The following is a 22,684-nucleotide window of genomic DNA, read 5'->3' on the forward strand; positions in this document are numbered from 1 at the left end:
CAACAGCAGTGGAGTCTCCAAAGGCTTCATTTCAAGGCTGTCCTCGAAAAGCTTGTGTTGAAGCAATGAAAATAAAGTTGGTGACCCTTCCCACAATGTGACATTCTAGCACTCCCCAGTTTCTAGATTTCAAAGCGAACCCGAGCTAAATGGAAGACTGGGCAACTGTGAACAATGTGCCACAGAACAAGAGGTGGAAAAGCGGCTGATTAACCCTGACCACGCTCCACTGACCATCTCTTTATAAGGGAGGGCAGGGACTTCGCCCATGTACTGCCCTGAAGGACAACAGGTTACACATGGGGCTCATCTTCATTTAATTATCACAAACCACGGAAAATACCCAATCCTCTGGGCACTGCATGAAGTGGAGTCTGTCAGTGAAGTGGGGTTAAAATTTCTGTGATGAGGCCAGCAGGTTTTACTTTGACCGTAAGCTTAAAAACATCAAACAAGACAACAAACTGAAAAATACTCCAAACCCCCTTCCCATGCTAAAGCTAAATGCAGGAGAAAATGTAATAAACTATGGTACATGGTTTACCTTTAACCAAAATTCTTAACAGAGAAGCATTTGTTTTCATTTCAGGAAGGTATTTCCTTCCAACTGGATTTCTGTTTTCATGATAAAGGTTTGTGTCTATTTTAGAGACCAGATATGAAATGTGTTAATTGTAACGATGACTCTGTACTTTATAAAAAAAAAGTCTTTAAAATTATGCCATCATGTTTTATGTTTGGGACCATCAACAAACATTTACTGAACTAGAGTAAAATGTAACCTCGCATATCTGGGCAGCAGTTGCTTTTCATTTTCGAAGCATGATGTGTAAAAAGAAAACTATACAATGAAAATGCATACATTTAAAAAATCCACAACCCTCAATCAGCATTTATAGTTTTTCCTGGCTCACAGTTTTAAAAGCACAGAGATAACTCAAAAATGTTGCCTCATCCATACTTTACCCAAATGGTATTTACAATAATGATGTGGAAAGGTAAGGGGCTTATGTCAAATTTGAGATTAACACTGGTCAAAAGTAAATGGGTTTTTAAAAACAGGAAGGAGGAATAGGCAATGATATGACTTTTTTTTTTTAACAGAAACTTAGAAATAAGACTCATAAACAAGGAAAAAAATGACTAACAATACAGACATTTTACCTGATCAATTTTCTTCCCTAAATTCCCAAGGATGGTATTTGTATGCTAATAATAATTAATTAAAACACCTACTTGTGCATCTCTATAGAGTTCAAGGGAGGCAACTAAATTATTATCAAATAATCTTATTAAAGATATCTTGTTTTTAATCACTGAAGCCTTCTCTAAAGAAAATTAAAACAATACATAAATTCATTTCAATAAGTTGAATTATGTGATCACAAAATTTCTCTTGATTTGCTGTTCCTTTTATTGAAAAGATATATCCTCATAACATGATACAGAATAACAGCCTAAGAAATTCTGGGTAATGCAAACCAGGACAGGATCTATGTCCAAAATAAATATTTGAGAATTTTTTTTCCCGCCAAGATAAAGGCAATATACTCAACATCATCAATCATTGGGGAAATGCATATTAAAACCACAATGAATTACCATTACACACCTACTAGAATGGTAAAAATTTTTTTAATTGGCTACACCCTGTGTTGGTAAGGATGTGGAGTAAACGGAATGCTCATACTTTGCTGGTGGGGATATAAAATGGCATACTCACTTTGGAAAACAACCTGGCAATTTCTTAAGAAGTTAAAACATAAAAACCTGTATGTGAGCCAGCTAGTTCACTCTTAGGTACTTACCTCAGGGATATGAAAACTCAGGTCTACACTAAGACTTATGCACAAATGCTTACAGCACCTTGTAGTATCCTAAAACTAGAAACAACTTCAGAGTCCTTCAACAGATGAACAAACAGATTGTGCCACATCCATTTGATGGAATATTGCTCAGCAGTAAAAAGGGAAAATGGTGAAAAGTGCAATGATGTGGATCAAATCTTAAAAGCTTTATCCTAAGTGAAAAAAAAACAGGCAAAAAAATACACAAGTATAACTCCATTTATATAAAACTGCAGAATATGCCAATGCATCTATGGTGACAAGAGCACATTAAGAGATTACCCAGAGACAAGGATGGAAGGAGGATAGAGTAAAAGGGGCCCAAGAAAACTCTTATAGGGTAAAAGAAATGCTTAACATGACTGTGGTGGGGGTTTCACAAGCACTTTCACAACACTCTAAATTCTTTCTGTTGTTCCTTCAGGAAGCTGAAAGGAGAACATTTCAAACCATGGTAATAAGAAGGCAACTGGAGCTCGAAGCATGAGCCAGCTGCGAGCCACAAAGCCTGGTCTTCTCGTGTGCACAGCCGTTTGCATCTTCATTTTTATTTATTTAAGGAATCTGACTCCCGAGGAAGCAGAGGAGGAACCCACCCACCCGGCAGTGGTGGAATGTGGCTTCTATCCAGATGAACTGTGCTCAGCTTTGTTTGAAGGGAAAGAGGCGGCTCCCCAGATTGCAAAGTTCTGTAGAAACCCTCATGGATCTGAAATACTCGCTCATTTACACAGACCAGGAAACTGCTCCAGGATTTCCCACAAGTTGCATTTCATAACCAGACCCCTGTCTGCAGACGAGGGCAGCTTCTCTTTGGCATATATCATAACTATTCATAAGGAGCTGGCTATGTTTGTGCAGCTACTCAGGGCTGTTTATGTGCCTCAGAATGTTTACTGTATTCATGTGGATGAAAAGGCCCCAAAGAAGTATAAGACTGCGGTGCAATCCCTGGTTAATTGTTTTGAGAACATTTTTATTTCATCAAAGAGAGAGAAAATGGCTCACACTGGCTTTAGAAGACTACAGGCAGATATTAACTGTATGAGAGATCTAGTCCATTCCAAGTTTCAATGGAACTATGTCATTAATCTCTGCGGACAGGACTTTCCAATCAGAACCAACAAAGAAATCATACACTACATCAGAAGCAAGTGGAAAGATAAAAATATCACTCCCGGAGTAATCCAGCCACCAAGCATTAACTCTAAGACAAGTCAGAACCATCTTGAATTCAGCCCTGAAGGAGACATCTACGTGTCTCCAAATGCAGGATTCCAGGTTGAGCCACCCCATAACTTAACCATTTATTTTGGAAGCGCTTACTATGTACTAACGAGGAAGTTTGTGGAGTTTGTGCTGACTGACATCCGCGCAAAAGACATGCTCCAGTGGTCCCAAGACATCCACGGCCCAGAGCGACACTACTGGGTGACTCTGAACCGACTGAAAGGTAAAACAACCCAGCAGAGGGGTGTCTGTGCAGGCCCGAGGCAACAGCAGCAGACGTATAACCGTAAAGATTCTATTTCAGCTCTTTGACTTGCCAAACAGCTCTATATATTCTGTAAGACCTCCCCCTTGTGTGATCGTTGGCGGGGGTGAGGGTGCGGGGTGTCTCTGCTTTCAGGGATCTGGGGTTTGCCAGGCTCCCATGCCAGGCTCGCTTCTTTGTTTCCTCTCCAGAAGGAAGTGCCAGCATTCTGCGTCTCCTCAAATAGAGCCCTTTGAAAATTCTGAGCACAGATCACTGGAAAGTTCCTCCTTTCTTCATTTGCTTATTAGATACTGCTGAATACCTACTAGTACTGTATATCATGCTAGGGGCTCTTTAAGAATGGAAAATATTAAAACTAGCCATTGTGTGTGGGCAGGTAGGTTTTCTGAGAGGCAGAGGGAAATATGATGCTTTCCTTTGAATGGGCTTATTTGCTCTTTATATAAAGTTGGCTAGCTCCTATTTGGGACATGCCTTCAAGCTTGAATAGCTAAGTGAATAGGTCCAGGAAGACAGTGCAAACAATGAGTCCAGAAGAATTGGGTGAAGACCTTTTTAACCACTGAAAATCCTTTCAAATTACCCCCGAGAGCTGTCCTTTGTGCAAACAAGGGCAGGCATCCTGAGTGAGGTGGGGTTTTCTTTCCACCTGCTCACTGTAAGCCTGCCTGTCTTCTCCCTCAGATGCTCCAGGCTCCACCCCAAACGCTGGCTGGGAAGGAAACATTCGAGCTGTTAAATGGAGAAACAAGGAGGGAACAGTTCATGAAGGCTGTAAAGGTAAAAACAAAACCCAAGGGAGCTCCCTGGTGGCCTAATGGGTTAGGACTCCAGGCTTTCAACTGCTGGGGCCCAGGTTCCATCCCTGGTCCGGAAACAGATTCCACAAGCCAAGCAGCTCAGGGAAAAAAAAAAAAAAAAGAAAGAAAACAAAACAAAAACACACGCCCCAGGATGCCTTCAAATTTTACAAAAATTATACAACTGCTGCCTCAGTAACAGTAGGAAAAGGCTAATGGTCATGTATGTGATGATCCAATTAGCATGGTGTCAATTTTTAAAAGAACTTCTAACTACTCTCCAGACAGAAAAGTATACAAATTCTAAGAATCTGAGTCAATAAATTTTCACAAACTGAACACACAACAGGGATGCAACTTCCAAAGAGAAAATACAGATAAAAATTCAGATAAAAATACACCAGCTATCTGGCTTTCCCCACTTGCTCCTAGAATTCAAACCCAAACATTTATTTAAAATGAGCTCCCTGCCTCCCTGGTATATGAGAACAAAACAACTGAATAACACAAGTCTGTGCTCCTTGGTGGGATCAGCCAGCGATACCCCACACTTCCAACACAGTTCCTGCTGAAAAAAGGTCTCTTTGCTTTGCCCTCAGGAGGCTCTCCCTCCAGGAACTGTGAATTCTTTTGCCCCTCTGACTGGTGTCCCAGAGGTTTCAGTTACTGGGACAAAACGCAGAAGCCAGACAGTGGGTGGAGGAGAGAGCAGTGCCTCTGTTCTTGAACAGTCTGGAAGAGAATTAGCAGGCTGCAGGGGAGTGCTCAGGCTCATCAGTTTGGGGCAATCACCTCCGGGTTGAAGAGCCAGAACCTGGCTCCTGGGGATCGATTCAAGCCTACTCTCCTGAGCTGGCTCTCCCCACCCACCCAGACCTGCGGTGTGAAGAGGGCAGAGAGGGGCAGACAGTCTCAGGAAGGAAATGGTGGATGACAATTCACAACAGGACACGGACGAGTCCAGCAGAAAGATGGCAAGTTCTCTGGTGCACACACAGAAGGGAAAACAGAGCATGCATGACCTCTGGGAGCCCGCAGCTCGTGGTGGACAGAGAACTCGTGGAAACTGGAGCAAATCCGTGTGTGAGTCAGTTCTTCGCATCAGGGGGCCAGAGTGTTGCAGCTCATGGCAAACTTGTGCTCATGACAAGCTAAAATTCTAAAGAATTCACCTAAACTAGCCCTTAAAGACTTCAGGAATCACTAACCAAACAAATGGAAGTTTCCCTTCCATCACAAGTTCAAAGTTGAAAATAAAAGCCCCTTTCAAAGCAACTATGGAAATCATGTTTAACCTGAACTTGCAAGAAGCAGAGAGGCCTGACAGACGACCTTGGAAGTGTGTCACTTGTCCACGTAGATGTAAACTGACGACCAAGGCAGCTAAGTTTCTGTGTTCTCTTCGCAGGCCACTACGTCCAGGACACCTGTGTGTATGGACCAGGAGACTTGCCATGGATCATTCAATCCCCTTCTCTGTTTGCCAACCAATTTGACTCGACCGAGCCTCTTGTGGTCTCGTGCCTGGAGCGGTGGCACAGACTCAGAGTTCTAGGGCAGGCAGAGGTCCCTGTGGAGGCACACTGGCATTTCCAACGGAAGAGCCATCTCAATACGGAATTGAACCACTGAGTCGGAAGTTATAGAGAGTGTTTGCTTTCTTATTGGTATCATTCTGTTTTCTTGACTTGAAATCAGAGAACATTCGACCAAAAAAGAATGGAAAAATAATTCCTTGACAGAAGATAGTCCTAAAATGAATTTAGAAACTTGCTACTGACAAAGACTCTACTATTAATGATAAGCTACTTTCACAGTTTAGAGAAAGAAATCCCAAGAGAAAAAATAATTCAAAGTTCCACTGGTGACTGGATAAGTGACATGGAGGCCTGACTGCCTCACTGAACAGTTAATGGAAATCAAGATTCTCCAAACACTTAGATCCAGGCTCAAGTTAGAGTAAGAATGTATCTTGTCGTAAAGGTACTATTGTGTATGAGATTCTAATAAAGAACAAACTCCCACTGAAGATGAAAATATGCTTCTAGCAGTCCTCTTTGGCTAGGAACAATGTAACTTTATTCTAGAAATCCTAGAAAAACAAGGAAGAGTCTACTTCCTTTGGGTAAAAGGAAATTATGGAGTTGAAACACAACTTCTTACAAAGGCTGCCCCCAAGTTTCTGCAGGCTTGCAGCTGCAATGATGAGATGGTCTATATCTAAGCTGCCTATACCAGTCACAACCACAGGGGGCGCTGGGCACCTGAAATGTGGCTGGAGTGACTGATCAAGTGAACCTTAACTTTAAAAACTTTAATTAATTAAAATTGAAATAGTCACACGTAGCTGGTGGTTACCATACAGAACAGCACAGGTCAAAGGTATGGATGGTCTTACTTCTCTCTACTCACAGATTCAGGTCTTCAAAAATCCACAAATCTTTGTTGTTTTGTGGAGGACTTTTTATATACTTAAGAGCCCACGGCATCATACAGGGCTAGAAACATACAACTATTAAACAGCGTAACTTGAAACAACTAAAATAAGGGGCAAGTAGGAACCACAGGACAGGACACTAAAGAAATAAATGTGTAATTCAAGGACAAAGCATACCCCTCAGTGAACTGACACTTCTCAAACACAGAAACTAAATGAGATTCCACTTAAGTCAATGAAAACAGCGCCTGAAAAGCATGGAACTACACAGAAGAAAAGAGTCTCTGAAAGCAGAGCCTGCAAATCAAACTTGAGCTAACCATAGCACGTTTAAATTTCCACTAAAACAAACATTTCTTCCCCAAAGATATGCGATTCCAGGGAAAGCGCACGATAGAAGGTTAAGACCATCAGAGAACGTCAGCGCCCCAGACAGCCTGCTCACAAGCAGACAGAGTTGATGGTCATGCTCTGAGTGGTTGTTCAGAAAGCTCTGGTTCACCACAATCCTGTCCCCTACATTTTATAACAACTCTTCGCAAGTAAGTGCAAACCCCAGTACACTTTTAAATTAAAATAAAAAATAAAAGAAGCTTACACTGTTTCAAGTTACTTAAAAGATAAGTTTCCCTTCATTTCAATGTCAATTATAGAACACAAATTCACACAACTGCCCTCAAAAGGCTCAAATACTGCAATAAATCATTTCTGTAACAGCGAGATTAAAAAATAATAAGATAACTTAAAGACATGTCCAGCAGCTAAGACTCTGCCCTCCCAACGCAGCGGGCCTGGGTTCTATCCCTGGTGAGGGAACTGGATCCTGCATGCTGCACTAAGACCCGGTGCAGCCAAATAAATAAATAAAAAATAACTTAAAAGTAGAGGAATGAAAGGGGCTTCCCGGTGGTTCAGTTGGTAAAGATTCCCCTGTAGTGCAGGAGACCTGGGTTCTATTCCTGAGTCGGGAAGATACCCTAGAGACGGAAACAGCAACCCACACCAGTATTCTTGCCTGGGAAATCCCATCGACAGAAGATCCTGACGGGCTACATACAGTCCATGGGGTCGCAAGAGTCGGACACAACTAAGCGACTAAACCACCACCACAGTGGAATGAAGCAGCGTGAGATCTGGGGAAGCACAAGCTGGGTGTTAGTGGGGCATCAGGGCACCTCCCGGGAGGCCGAGACAAAGCAGCAGCCTCCATGGACGTCAGAACCAGCGGGAAGCTGCCGCACTCTCTACCCTGAGCCAGCCCCTGACTGCGTTTATTCATCACATGAAAGAACAAAATTAAATCACATATAAAATAAAGTCTGAACAATATTTCTAAGGATTGTATCTTAAAGGTGATCGTGAGACAAATAGGGATCTTGAGATAATTTCTGCAAGTTTCCGGATACAGAACCTGCTTGCGAACATGTAGAGTCTACTGTTCAATTTTCCTATTGTGTTTTCCTTACATGTAAAAATTTAAGGCTGCCTGTGCTGTATGCTGTCTGATTTCCTAAGGTTTATTATTCACAGAGACCATGAAGATGGCAGAAAGGAAACAACTGAAGGAGGCTGGGCCTGAGAAGCAGAATTCACCACCAGCTTTTGAAGTGCCTCCTTCTTTATTTTCTCCCCTTTCCACTCTGCTCACTCCATGATAAAAACTAAAACAAAACAAAAAACCAGTGTAAGACACCAACAGAATTTTTGTTTCACTTCTGACTTTAAAACAGCCACACACTGCACTCACCTGTCACAAATCCTAACTAAATGAAGCCAGGTCAGCAAGCCAAATGTTACTACTCACACCTCTACTGATTGATGCTTTCCAACTGTGAGGCTGGAGAAGACTCTTGAGGGTCCTTTGGACAAGCAAGGAGATCAAACCTGTCAATCCTAAAGGACATCAACCTGGAATACTCATTGGAAGGACTGATGCTGAAGATGAAGATTCAATACTTTGGCCACCTGATGCAAAGACCTGACTCACTGGACAAGACCCTGATGTTGGGAAAGACTGAGAGCAGGAGAAGAGGGTAACAGAGGATGAGATGGTTGGATGGCGTCATCGACTCAATGGATGTGAGTTTGAGCAAACTCTGGGAGATAGTGAAGGACAGGGAAGCCTGGTGTGCTGCAGTCCATGAGGTGGCAAAGAGTCAGACATGACTCAGTGATGGAACACCATCACCACCCCCTTTAACATCCAGGTCAGCTTCTCAAGCTTACCTGTGCATACAAATCCCCCAGGAGGCTCTTGTTAAAATGCAGTTTCTGATTCTGCAGGTCTGAGGAGGGGCCTGGGAGTCTGTGTTTCTTAAAAAACAAAAGCAAAACCCTCCCAGGTGACGTCAGTATTCGCAGGACCATGGCTCATGTTTTGAGTAACAAGCACATCATTTATTTTGCAACCCGTGGTTACTCCAATGTGTTTCTTCTTATTACAAGCAGGGACGAACACAGTGGGGAATACTGTTAGTTTTAGACTAGTGCTTTGTTTACCATGAAAACAGAAAAACCTAGCAACTGCATCTCTTTGGACTCTGTTTTCTGAAGTCAAGCACACAGCATGTGTTTTAGAACACAGAACCAGGGCAACTTCAAACCCTGGAGTCTCTTCTGGTGAACCAAAAAGCCCCATGTCCATGGAATGACAGAGGGAAAAAGTGGAGAAAGTGCACCCCCTCAGTATCACTCCTGACACTGTTCTTCTTTTTAAACATAACATTCTACCATGTTTGTTTACGTGTTTATTCCTTCCTGTTTCCAAGAACGGTATTCTTGTGCAAAGGAAACACAGTTCTAACCACTAGACTGCCAGAGAAGTCCCTGACACCGTTCTTACAACACTGGTTCCTCTAAATTTCAGACATTATCTAAAACGTGAAAATACTTGCTTTAGATTTCCACACTGTGGCCTTATCTCCCTTCATTCACATTTTCATGACGCACCACAGCTCCTGAAACTGCACCATCATTCCTCCTTTGGGTACTTGGGCAGAAGTGGTTGGTATTCACCTCTTCTTCTGGGGTGTCCAGCTAGACCGTAATCCCCAGGCTCCTGCAGGTAGGTGTGCGCACATGACTAAATTCTGGCCAAAGGCATGTGAGCAGAAGCAGTAAGTACTATACCCAGGTCTGACCTATAAAATAAAAGGCTCTCAGTGTTGGCTGCATGAGTGACTGAATGAATGACTCCCACCAAGGGCACCACTGACTGTCCCAGGCTCTAATTTTCTAAACCGAATAGTGTTATCAGTTGAATTATGCTCCCCACCTCCCCACAAATGGTGAGGTCCTAACCCCCGGGACGTTAGAATGTCACCTTCTGCAGATGCAGTTAGTTAAGATGCAGTCACTGCGTGGGCTGGGATTACTATAAAAAGGGGGGAATTGAGACACAAAGACACGCTCCACAGAGGGAAGACTATGAACAGACACAGGGAGAGGCAGCCATGGACAAGCCAGGGAGAGAGATCTGGAACAGATCCTCCCCTCGCTGCCCTCGGGAAGTACCAGCCCAGCCAACACTGTGACTGCAGACTTCAAGCCTCCAGAAGGGTAAGAAACTAAATGTCTGTTGGGTCACCCAGTCTGCAGTGCCTGGCTACAGGAGCCCTAGCAAACTAAAATGCAGAGTACTCCACCTAGCTCTGTGTGCAAAGGCGATTTTTAAGGAGATCACCTAAGTGAAAAGAGTAAAATATTACTCTTCTGACAACAGACTGATTTTTAAGGGAAGCTGGTCGCTAAGGTTGGTTCCTGAGTTATAGAGCCAGGGTCCCGTCTTGACTGGGCAGTCTTGGCTGCTCTGCGGCCCGTTAGGAGGTAGAAGGAGCCGGCACTCCGGTTCTCACCTGGTCTTGGCTGCCGCTTGTGCAATCCTGACGAGGTCACTTCCCCATTCCCCCTGCTTCCTCCCCTTCCTTGAAGCACTGGACGGTGACTTTCAGAGTTGACTAGCACTTTGTTCCGAGACACCAACAGAATGACTTCAGAGTTCCCGAGTGGCACTGCCTTTCCATGAAATAAAACAATTTCTCTGCAGAGCTGTGAGCACACGCTCCTGTTCTGCTGCAGGTCTGTCACAATGGCTACCACCAAGGACATCCAAGGTCAGCCAGTGAAGAGGACAACTGCACGCCCATCTATCTAAGAGATGGTCACCCCCGGTGGGTCAGGGGAAAAAGCTTGATTCCTTTAGATCGCTGAGCCTCCCAGCAGAAATAAAAAACAAAGAAAGAAAGAAAGAAAAGAAATATTCGGGGGCTCCACACTAATCCTGAAATCCTGACGCAGAGCCTGAGGTGGGGAGTGGGGACTTAAAAAACCACTGCGGTGACTCTACAGCGCCACCTGGGCTGGGAACCACTGGTTTAGGGTATCTGACTGCTTTAAGATTTCAGCTTAATTTCCCACCTTCTCATATTTACATTCTTCCAAGCAAGCTTCCAGAGTGCACCTGTGGATGTGCCTGACACAGACAGTGCCTCACACACTACTTGTTAAAACACACAAACACTTGAACACAGAGAGGTTCCTTTCCTGCTCATGGGAACCCCAGGCCAGCTGAGTTCCCTCTCCTTCACGACGCTTCTCTCACAGGCTCCTTTTTCTTACTTGCTCTTGTTTAGTCTTTTCTCTCTGTCACTCTTGCACAGACCTACACATTGTTGCCCCCAGGGCTCTCTGCTGCTGCAAAGGCATCAACAGCCCCTGATGACAGCACTGCCCCTCAGCCCCCACCCCCGGGGAGCTGCTCCTCAGCCTGGTGCTCCTGGTTTCCACCAGGCAGTCTGACCCACACCCCTGGCTTCTCCCTGCTCCTGAGCGGCCCGGGCAGTGATGGCACCTCGAGCCCCCACCTTCTCAGGCTGCCTGGGCACTTCCTCTCCTGAATGCGGCCGCTGCTCTTCCTCTCCCACCTATTCCCACCCCCACAGCGCACCCAACATCACTAATAGCATCTCTCAAACTTCAGGCCTTCCCCTGCCTAATGTACTGTCAGCATCTTAATATTTTTCTTTAAATCTACCCATTGTTTTTACTTAAATTTACTTGAAACATTAACTTGATCTTGCTAAGTATAAAAATGGTGTGTGTGTGCACATGCTAAGTCATGCAACCCCATGGACTGCAGCCCGCCGGGTTCCTCTGACCATGGGATTTAGGAAGCATAGAAATGCCGAGAACAAATCTCTGGAGGCCCTGCCTGCCCAAGCTCTGAGCTTAAGGCCCATTCTCCTGGGAGCTGAGTGAGTGTTAGAGATGCATTAAAACCATCCCAGGACCAAATGGAAACTTTCCCTGCAGGGCAGGCACATGACAGAAGGGACAGGAAATGGGAGCTGCCGTCCTGCCACGCAATGTCTTGTGAGGACGTCTGGGGTCCTTCCTGTGGTCCCCGTGCCAGCACTCCTACACCGACAGTGACGTCCCAATCTCTGGGAAAGCGTGACTGATGAGAACACGCTCTGCTTCCAAGGCCCAAAACAAATGCCTCCTTCATAAAGCCATTTCTCACCAGCACGACCAGAAGTTCTCTGGCCCCTCAACTCCAATAACATCCTTACATCCACTTGGCAACTGGCCTCAAGAAACAAAGAAGGGAATGGCAACCCACTCCAGTGTTCTTGCCTGGAGAATCCCCATGGACAGAGAAGCCTGGCGGCGAGTCCACAGGGGTGCAAAGAGTTGGACACAACTTAGTGGCTAAACAACAACAACTCAAGAAACAAAGGAGAATACGATTTTTCATGTAACTTGATTCCTGCAGGACTGCAGTCTCCTTAAGCGCAGGGACCGAGTCATCCACATCCCACTTTCCCTGGGAACCCCTGTAACATCATCTTTAATACCGGAGACATAATCAATACTGGACGATAAACGACACGGATTGATTCCTAAATGCATTCTTTAAATTTCTCTTTTTTTGGTAAAAGCTTAATGAGAAAGATTCCAAATTTTGTGATGGGCTTGATCCATAATCACCCCAAAGTGGAAACAACTATACATCCCCAACGTCTTCACCACCCATCACCTTCTGTCTGCCTTTGAGCCTCAAATTAATGAAATCACATTTCAGTGAGTCCTCCTCTGCGTCTGGCTTCTTTGAGGAGAAGTCATTCTGAAACTAAAGTCATCCAGCCTAGCTGGAAGCTGCCCCCAGCTTCCCACTGCTCTGAGGATAAAATCCACAAGCCCCCGCGTGGCCACCCGGGCCTACGGAAGGTGAACCCTGCCTAACCCTCCACCTCACCCACTTCTCCTCTCCCGTCCCCACCCTCCACCACACTTTCTGTTCCTTCAACTAGCAAAATCCTCTGCCACTTCTGAGCTTAGGCGCAAACCTTCCTCAGCGGGGTCCTTCCTGCCCTCAGGTCTTAACTCAAACCTGCAGAGGCGCCTCCACTGACCACTGGGAAGCCTTCCTCCCTCTGGTACCTCGGCCTCTGCATTTCCTTCCTGGCCACTATCACAATCAGCATTACCTTGCTCATTTATCTGAATGTCTCTCCAACTAGAAAGTGGGCTCCATGAAGGCAGGGACTGAATCAATCTTACCTACCGTGTACCCCATTCCACAGTTGCCAGGATGGGGCTGGCCCATGACAGCTGTCTTATGAAAGCTGTTGAATCAGAGAATAACTCACAACAGGGAGAAACCATCCTGCGAAGCCTAAGGAAACCCAAGCAGAGCTAATATGGGTGAAAATGCAGTCAGTTGTTGGCATCCATGACATTAAAATAAATGCCAGGTTCTTCACGGAGAGGCGGAACACCAAGACACAGAGGTCCTAGGCTGCGCGGCAATCCCAGAGAGCAAAGTCCTCTGCACCCTCTCATGTGAGCTGAGCGGGCACTCTTACATCACATGTGTGCTCACGAGTATGAGTGTCTACGGAGGACATGCAATATGCCTGGACAGAACAAGGCAAGGGTGGAGAGACAGACAAGCCCTGCTCCCACTTTCAAACATGTACCAGTGGAGCACAGGGGATGGTGAGGGCGGTGAAGATATACTGTGTGAGCCTGCAGTGACAGACACACATCATTACATACTTGTCCCAGCTCAAGGAATGCTCACTGCCAAGCATGAACCCTAACGTAAAGGGGACTCAGGTGATGGTGAGGGATCAAGATAGGTTCATTAACTGGAACGAATACACCACTGGTGCGGATGTGGATACAGGGGGATGCCGTGCACATATGGGGGTAGAGGGTCTGTGAGAAACCCTTTACTTTCCTCTTAATTCTGCTATGCACGTCAAACCGCTCTGAAAATAAAGTCCTATTTATAAAAAAAAAAGAAAATGAGAAAGAAGAAACTCTCATAGTCCAATGGGAAAAGTACCACACAACCAGCAAGTACATTCTGATGAGATCTGTGGGATAACCAGGTGCCCAAAGAATGGGGAAGGAGGCTGGGTTCACACAGGAAGCAACGGCTCTGAACTAAGGTTCTGGGAGGAGGCCTCCACCCGCTAGAAGGAATAAAGGCACCAGAGAGGACAGGTGGGCAGGGACACGCACCAGAGGTGGTCTGAGTCTCTACCTCCAAGGAGGGGATGGAAGATGGATTCAAAGCAAGGATGGGGATGGAAGGGTTTTATGCAGAGAAGCAACTGATGAGATCCATGTCTCAGAAAGAATTGAAAGATGCTGAAATGACACAAGGAGGGAGGGAGCCCAAACCATCTGATGTCTTCAGCTATTGAGAAGGAACAAATGATGTCAACAACTCACCGTGTGACAAACTTCTGCTTTGATCTCTTTTAGGGCTCGCTCAGAAAACACGCAACCACAGCACCGGAGGAAGCAAAACCTGGAGAGAGAATACAACATGGAGAATGACTTAAGTAACAACTTAAAAATTACCACCCACATTATCGATTAATATTTATTCTGTTTACACAAAGGCCAAGAACCACAAAGAGAAAAACGGTTATATCTGATTCCCTTAAAAAAAAAAAAAAAAAAAAAGTCAGTGTGTCCTAAATAAATAAATAAGTACAGACCCACACATGAGGTATCCCCCGACTTTTTAAAAGTCTGCTTTAGACAACTTCATTCTTTTTTTTTTTTTTTTTAAGACTACTTCATTCTTTACAAAAGACCTACACTTTCATTTTTTCAAAAGACCTACATGAACACCTATTTTTACTAACGGAAAGAAACTCAAACTGAATTTTTGCTTTTATGAAACAAGGCAAAAAAGTAGAAAATAGCATCAGTGTTTGTTGTTGCAGAGAGCTATTATATAGGTAGCTTGCACTCCAAACTCCTTCCAGCTAACTACATTCACCATCTCAGCATCAAGCTGCCACAGCTCTGAATTATGTCTGTGAGCATCAGGCCTTTATCCCTATTTATTTTGTGCATGTGAAAGCAAGGTGTGTCCTAAGGTAACTGCTTCTTCATTTTGTAAGAAAAATTCTTATAAAAATTCATACAAATTTAGGGAAAGCTCTACTTTTCAGATAGAGAAGAACCCCATATATTGAAATTGAAACCACAAACACAGGCCACAGTTCCACTCCCACCTCCTTGCAATAATCTTTTGGAAAAAACACTAATGATAAAAATAAATAAATGCATTTTTAAAAAACTCTGCAGAAGTCAAAAGACAGAATAGGAACTCAGGGAGAAAACATTTTAAATATATATGAGATTCATAGTTTTTTTTTTTTTTTTGGCCACTACATGCAGCATGTGGGATCTCAGTTCCCCAACCAAAAATTGAACCCAGGTTCCCTGTATTGGAAGCACAGTCATAACCACTGGACCATCAGGGAAGTCCCAAGATTCAGAGTTTATGAATATTCAAAATAGTCTTTAAAAGCAATAATAAACAATACAGAAAAACGGGCCAAGGGCCTTAACATGTGGTTGACAAGAGAAACATAAACATCAGAACACATAAAAGATGCTTAACCCCCATCTATTAATTACAGAAATGCATTTCAAACAAAGACACATACTGTTTTACCGATCAGGCAGTAATGAAAGAGTCTGAAGGTGACCAGTTGGACACTGTCTGAGGAAACAGGCACATTTGTGGGTGGGTGGGTATGACACACTACAGCATTTCAGGAGGACAACTGGCGGCATCGGGTAAAGCATCACTCTTCTGAATTTCTCCTACAGAAACATTCCCTATGGAAACAAGCGTTCAGCTCAGTCGCTCAGCCATGTCTGACTCTCTGTGACTCCATAGACTGCAGCACGTCAGGCTTCCCTGTCCATCACCAACTCCCAGAGCTTACTCAAACTCATGTCCATCGAGTCAGTGATGTCATCCACCCATCTCATCCTCTATCGTCCCCTTCTCCTCCTGCCTTCAATCTTTCCCAGCATCAGGGATTTTTCAAATGAGTCAGTTCTTCGCATCAGGTGGCCAACGTATTGCAGTTTCAGCTTCAGCAGCAGTCCTTCCAATGAATATTCAAGACTGATTCCTTGAGGATGGACTTATTGGATCTCCTTGCAGTCCAAGGGACTCTCAAGAGTCTTCAACACCACAGTTCAAAAGTATCAATTCTTCAGTGCTCGGCTTTCTTTATAGTCCAACTCTCACATCCATACATGACTACTGGAAAAACTATAGCTTTGACTAGATGGACCTTAGTTGGCAAAGTAATGTCTCTGCTTTTTAATATGCTGTCTAGGTTGGTCGTAATTTTTCTTCGAAGGAGTAAGCGTCTTTTAATTTCACGGCTACAGTCACCATCTGAAGTGATTTTGGAGCCCAAGAATAATATGCTGTCTAGGTTGGTCGTAATTTTTCTTCCAAGGAGCAAGCGTCTTTTAATTTCACGGCTACAGTCACCATCTGAAGTGATTTTAGAGCCCAAGAAAATAAAGTCTGTCACTGTTTCCACTGTTTCCTCATCTATTTGCCATGAAGTGATGGGACCTGATGCCATGATCTTCCTTTTCTCAATGTTGAGTCTTTAAGCCAACTTCTTCACTCTCCTCTTTCACTTTCATCAAGAGGTTCTTTAGCTCTTCTTTACTTTTTGCCATAAGGGTGGTGTCCTCTGCATATCTGAGGTTATTGATATTTCTCCCAGCAGTCTTGATTCCAGCTTGTGCTTCATCCAGCCCACAGTTTCTCATGATGTACTCTGCATATAGGTTAAATAAGCAGAGTGATGATATACAGCCTTGACGTACTCTTTCCCCTATTTGGAACCAGTCTGTTGTTCCACGTCCAGTTCTAACTGTTGCTTCCTGACCTGCATACAGATTTCTCAAGAGGCAGGTCAGGTGGTCTGGTATTTCCATCTATTTAAGAATTTTCCACAGTTTGTTGTGATCCACACAGTCAAAGGCTTTGGCATAGTCAATAAAACAGAAGTAGATGATTCTCCAGAACTCTCTTGCTTTTTCGATGATCCAATGGATGTTGGCAATTTGATCTCTGGTTCCTCGGCCTTTTCTAAATCCAGCTTGAACATCTGGAAGTTCACGGTTCACGTACTGTTGAAACGTGGCTTGGAGAATTTTTAGCATTACTTTGCTAGTATGTGAGATGAGTGCAATTGTGCAATAGTTTGAACATTCTTTGCCATTGCTTTTCTTTGAGATTGGAATGAAAACTGACCTTTTCCAGTCCTGTGGCCACTGCTGAGTTTTCCAAATTTGCTGGCATATTGAGTGTAGCACTTTCACAGCATCATCTTTTAGGATCTGAAACAGCCCAACTGGAATTCTATCACCTCCACTAGCTTTGTTCGTAGTGATGCTTCCTAAGGCCCACTTGACTTCGCATTCCAGAATGTCTGGCTCTAGGTGAGTGATCACACCATCATGGTTATCTGGGTCATGAAGATCTTTTTTGTGTAGTTCTTCTGTGTATTCTTGCCACCTCTTCTTAATATCTTCTGCTTCTGTTAGGTCCATACCATTTCTGTCCTTTATTGTGCCCATCTTTGCATGAAATGTTCCCTTGGTATCTCTAATTTTCTTGAAGAAATCTCTAGTCTTTCCCATTCTACTGTTTTCCTCTATTTCTTTGCACTGATCACTGAGGAAGTCTTTCTTATCTCTCCTTGCTAGTCTTTGGAACTCTGCATTCAAATGGGTATATCTTTCCTTTTCTCCTTTGCCTTTCGATTCTCTTCTTTTCACAGCTATTTTAAGGCCTCCTCAGACCACCATTTTGCCTTTTTGCATTTTTCTTGGGGATGGTCTTGATCACTGCCTCCTGTACAGCGTCATGAACATCCGTCCATAGGTCTTCAGGCACTCTGTCTATCAGATGGAATCCCTTGAATCTATTTCTCACTTCCACTGTAAAATCATGAGGGATTTGATTTAGGTCATAACTGAATGGTATAGTGGTTTTTCCCTACTTTCTTCAATTTAAGTCTGAATTTGACAGTAAGCAGTTGATGATCTGAGCCACAGTCAGCTCCTGGTCTTGTTTTTGCTGACTGTGATAGCTTCTCTATCTTTGGCTGCAAAGAATATAATCAATCTGCCCATGTGTAGTCTTCTCTTGTGTTGTTGGAAGAGGGTGTTTGCTATGACCAGTGCGTTCTCTTGGCAAAACTCTTGTTAGCCTTTGACCTACTTCGTTTTGTATGTTAAATATACAAACTAACCCCAAAATCAATTTTCTAGTGTGGAGGTCCTACAAATAGCACCAGGGAAAAGCCAAAACAGGCAAAGCTCAATGAACTGAGAAGAGAAAAAGGAGAAGAGATTAACTAGCAAGTGAAAAGAAAATCTAGGGTAAACCACAATCGGAGCAACGTACTGCAGGTAACCCCTGCTCTAGACCCCAGAGCTGAGACTGTCTCTGCTAAGTTCCTCTTTTGGGGTGAACCACGGTTTTCTTAAAAAGAAGTGGGAAATCAGATATAAAAGGTCACATAGTGTGTAATTCTATGGAGGCAGGGGGAGGAATGGGGAGGGACTGGTTAATGGGTGGGGGGTTTGTGAACTAGATGGAGGTGACAGCTGCACAGCTCTGACTGGATCAATACTAAATGCCACTGAAACATACACCTTAACACGATCAATTTTACGTTACGAACTTCACCTCAAAATACTGTGTATGTATACAACACACACACAGAACAAGGTTAGTTACAAATCTCATTCCTCAGAATCTCTCTCGTGAACTTTGGCCTTTCATTTTATTTACTTTTCTTTTTTTCAGCTTTATTTAGGTATAACTGACAAACAGGAATTGTATATATTTGTGTACAACTTGATGATCTGCTATATGTATATGTTAAGATAATCCTCGCAAACAAGCTTGTTAACATACCCATCACCTCACAAGGTCCCCACTAAATGTAAACTTTAAGAGAGGCCTAAACAATTTCCATTCAGACTCTCCTGTACATATGTCTCTTAGACGGCCATGTACAGATGTGCCAGAACATTCCAGATTGGCTGGAGCGCTTCCCTAACCAAAAGACACCTTTGAGAAACCAGTGTGATTATGAAGCTACAGCATAGTTCATAACAGCCCTGGGATTACTTACCCACAGTCCACGTCACCTGTCCACACTGACTACCTACCTGTGTCGGCCATTCATTTCCAAGCCCACGACAGGGCAGATGAAACGTGCCCGCTGGAGGTCGTCATGCTTGTCACCTTTAGTGTTTCCTTTATCACCTTCCCAGGCGGGGTTGTCAGAGAGCCTCAGTTCTGTCACATTCTGTGAAAAAACATCAAAAATTCCTTTGACAAATGGATCATCCTTAGCCTTAATTATTGTTCTAGTCCCTTCCCATCCAAACCTCTTTTTCTACTTTCCTTTCGCATCAATTAACACAGAAATGAAATTAAACCATAAGTTGTGATAGAAAACAAGATTTTTTAAATGCACTGTCTAGCAAATTATTAGTTTCTATTTTACTAGCATTTTGCTAAATAAGGCAAAGGAACTTTGGACATGAAAATTTATCCCACTAAGAGAAGAAAGCTTCGTAACAGTATCCCCTGGAAAGGAACACCTGTTTTCCTGGCTAATGAAGCCTCAGTCAGGCTGTTCATATTACTGACCTGCCATGTTAATTTAATAGCTGAAGAGACAGTAACATCTGTGAGACCACGGTCTAATGAGTCCAAGGCAGGCTATCAGCTGGATATTACTGTCATATTCCTAGACCCAGTTATTTGGGTTTTCAAAATTCAATTTTACAAGGAGTGACTTAACAGCCTCACTTTAGCATCTGAAGCATTTCTTCATAATTAACGGCACCAATTTGATTTCAACTCTAGGGAGCAGCTGAGCACGTCGGAAGGAAAGCCACCACACAAACGGTCAACTTCTTGCTTGAGAGCTGGTGTGTGTTCATTAGGTTCTTTGCTCAGGGTATTTGTGGATTATTAATTACAGTAATCATCAGTTTTGCATTGTTTTATTTGAATCCTTCTGTCTTTATAGAGTTATGAGTTCTTAGAAAAAAATATTTTGCATTAAAATTAAAAGTTCAACCACATACATTATATATTGTAAGTACAGACTTGTATAAGTTAATTTCATTGGTCATCACATTTTTGAGATAAGGTAATTCTGCTACTGTGGGTTTTTGAGAAATAAATTTTCTTCTCAAGGAAATGATGACAAAAATCGACATGGATATCTCCACAGCATGACCATCAGCCATAATTCAGAATTACTAATTTGTCTGAAATGAACTATTCCAAATCCCTGTATCCTTTTATTACCCCCCAAAAACTCAAACAAAATGCCTATTATAGTAATAGGCTAAAAACTTAAAAAAGAAAGAGGAGAAGGAAAAAACTCAAAGCCGCAGCCTGGGAGTCAGGGTTCTGGCTCTGATTTAAGCAACCCTCTGACAAGCCATGAGGCCTCAACATGTCACACACAGTGAGATGAAGTCACACAAAGTGAGATGAAGTGTCTGACAAGTTTGCAGTTCTCAGATTCTTCACTACTTTTTTGATTTTTCTCCAACTGACCAGATTTGAAAGATTTTGTCTTCTCAACAAAGTTCCTTTACTAAAAAACTTGTTTTTCCACTTCTGTGATAGAAATGTGTCAATCAGAACATCTAATCAGCAGGAGATAACCACAATGACTGAAAAGTGATCTATCTATAAAAATCTCTAATTGTATAAAAGTGTCTTCTAAATAAAAAATTTCAAGTAGCTGAGTTTTAACTTAAAAAATTATGCCTCTTAACATTTATACAGCACACTGAGAATTTTTAAAGCTCTCTCACACACATTAAGTCACCAGAGATTTATAACACAGTTAAGTACAGGTATGGGGACTTCTGGCTTGAACTTTAAGTGACCTGTCCTAAATTACACCTTTATTAGACGGCTGGATGGGACTGGAATTCCAATTTCCAAGTTCAGTCTAAAACACGCATGAATTCTACACAATAAACCTTAACCACCGAGACCCCCAGAGCACTTCAGAATCACCTGTCTTACCTTAATGCTTTTAATGTGAGAGGCTGCCTTCCCAAGAGCCTTTTCGGAAGATTTGTCCAATAAAAACTCAATGACTGCATCTTTGTTGTAAAGTCTGCAACAATAAAGATCAGTCAGGACATTCTGGCAACAATCAACCTTCATCCAAGAGGAGACGACTACACTGAGTACAATCCAAAGTCACTGACGTCTGATAACAGAAATGTCCTCACGCTCCTAAAACAGTAAATTTAATCCAAAGCATACAAAGAAAGAAACCAGTTTAAATCAAGGGCTATGGAGACTGGCAGTCAGAGGACTGAATGTGACCCAAACCAGGATTTTTTTAAATTGGGAAATTTAACATAAAACATTTTCAGGCTTCCCTGGTGGTTCAGTGGTAAAGACTCTGACTGCCAGCGCAGAAGACACGGGTTCAATCCCCGATCCAGGAAGATCCCACCTGCCAAAGGACAACTAAGCCAGTGTGCCACATCTACTGAGCCTGTGCTCTGGGTCCTGGGAACCTCAACTACTGAGCCCTGTGCCGCAAACACTGAAGCCTGAGCACTGCTGTGTGCCACAACAAGAGAAGCCACCACGATGAGAAGCCTGTGCACTGGAACTAGAGAGTAGCCCCCTGTCGCTGGAACCAGAGAAAAGCCTGCTCAGTAACAAAGATCCAGCGTAGCCATAAATAAATAAATAAAATTATTTTAAAAAATAATTAAAGTATACATTTTCAACTTTCCCTGGGGGGAAAAATATCAGATGTTCTGGAATCAGTCTACCTTCTTGAAATGTTAACAACAAGCTGGAATTGGATAGCGGCTGCCTTTTATTATTTTTTTTTTTTGCTATGCAGCCTGTGGGATCTGAGTTCCCCAACCAGGAACTGAACCTAGGCCCTCAGCAGTGAGAACAAGTCTTAACCACTGGAACAACAGGGAACATGAACTCTCCAGTTCACCCAGTCCTCACCATGCCCTACTGATCCCACATGGGTCCTTCATGCATTTATGTTTGTAACTTAGCTACCTCCTATTGGCCCCTGAGTTTTCAACCCATGGATTAAACAAACCAAACTGAAGAGAAAAGTGCAGAAGTATGCTCTGAGACAGGGAATGACAACCCAGGCTTCACAAATTTGCTTGAGATCACTCACATCTGATGAATCAAGAACTGCATTTACATGTTAAAATTCTTTTTAACACCATGTAATAAAAACTCGTCTCCATTAAGTGAAGGAACTCTACCTGCCAAGTTCACAGGCAACTATCGGTCGTCTTAATATTTCCTGACTTAGAGTACAGTAGTTCCACTGGGCCACTAATTCAGCATCCTTGTCGACCTGAGAAGAGAAAAAAAAATCCTTTCAGTTAATTTTCTTCTTTGAAAGACACACGCTCCACAGAATTCTACATATAAAGGCTTATTCAGTAATACCACGCTGTGATGATTTTTGTTTTTTAAATCAAATTACTGACACACGAAGCTGGGATTTAAAAAGTCACAAGTAATCAACAGTATGTCAAATAAAGGCCTCTCTATATATGATGTGTACAAAAAAGGTACACCAAGTCACTAAATTGCTTATGTCAATTACATATAAATATTAATATTTATATCCTAATAGTAAACTAGGAAGCTCATACAGAAATAACAAGCAGTACAGGTTGATTTCTAACAGTGGGAACG

At 43.1% G+C, this 22,684-nt stretch overlaps 2 protein-coding genes across 3 annotated transcripts in view; one reads left to right on the forward strand and one right to left on the reverse strand.

Moving 5' to 3' along the window:
- The window catches only part of RTF2 (replication termination factor 2), a 40,800-nt gene that overhangs the window by 14,245 nt on the left and 3,871 nt on the right, over positions 1 to 22,684 (reverse strand). For both annotated transcript variants that reach the window (XM_061126951.1, XM_061126950.1), the window contains exons 2-5: positions 22,243 to 22,337; positions 21,008 to 21,101; positions 19,117 to 19,256; positions 14,326 to 14,404 (exon numbers count right to left, since the gene is read on the reverse strand). In XM_061126951.1, the coding sequence (XP_060982934.1) occupies positions 14,326 to 14,404; positions 19,117 to 19,256; positions 21,008 to 21,101; positions 22,243 to 22,337 (408 nt within the window). The remainder of the gene's footprint in view (positions 1 to 14,325; positions 14,405 to 19,116; positions 19,257 to 21,007; positions 21,102 to 22,242; positions 22,338 to 22,684) is intronic.
- On the forward strand, positions 385 to 5,777 carry LOC133045247 (beta-1,3-galactosyl-O-glycosyl-glycoprotein beta-1,6-N-acetylglucosaminyltransferase 7). Its single transcript, XM_061127547.1, has 3 exons — positions 385 to 3,300; positions 4,030 to 4,125; positions 5,554 to 5,777. The coding sequence occupies exons 1-3, from the start codon at positions 2,331 to 2,333 to the stop codon at positions 5,775 to 5,777; spliced, it is 1,290 nt and encodes a 429-aa protein (XP_060983530.1). The 5' UTR covers positions 385 to 2,330.

This window comes from Dama dama, chromosome 23 (genome assembly GCF_033118175.1).
Source record: "Dama dama isolate Ldn47 chromosome 23, ASM3311817v1, whole genome shotgun sequence".
NCBI lineage: Eukaryota > Metazoa > Chordata > Mammalia > Artiodactyla > Cervidae > Dama > Dama dama.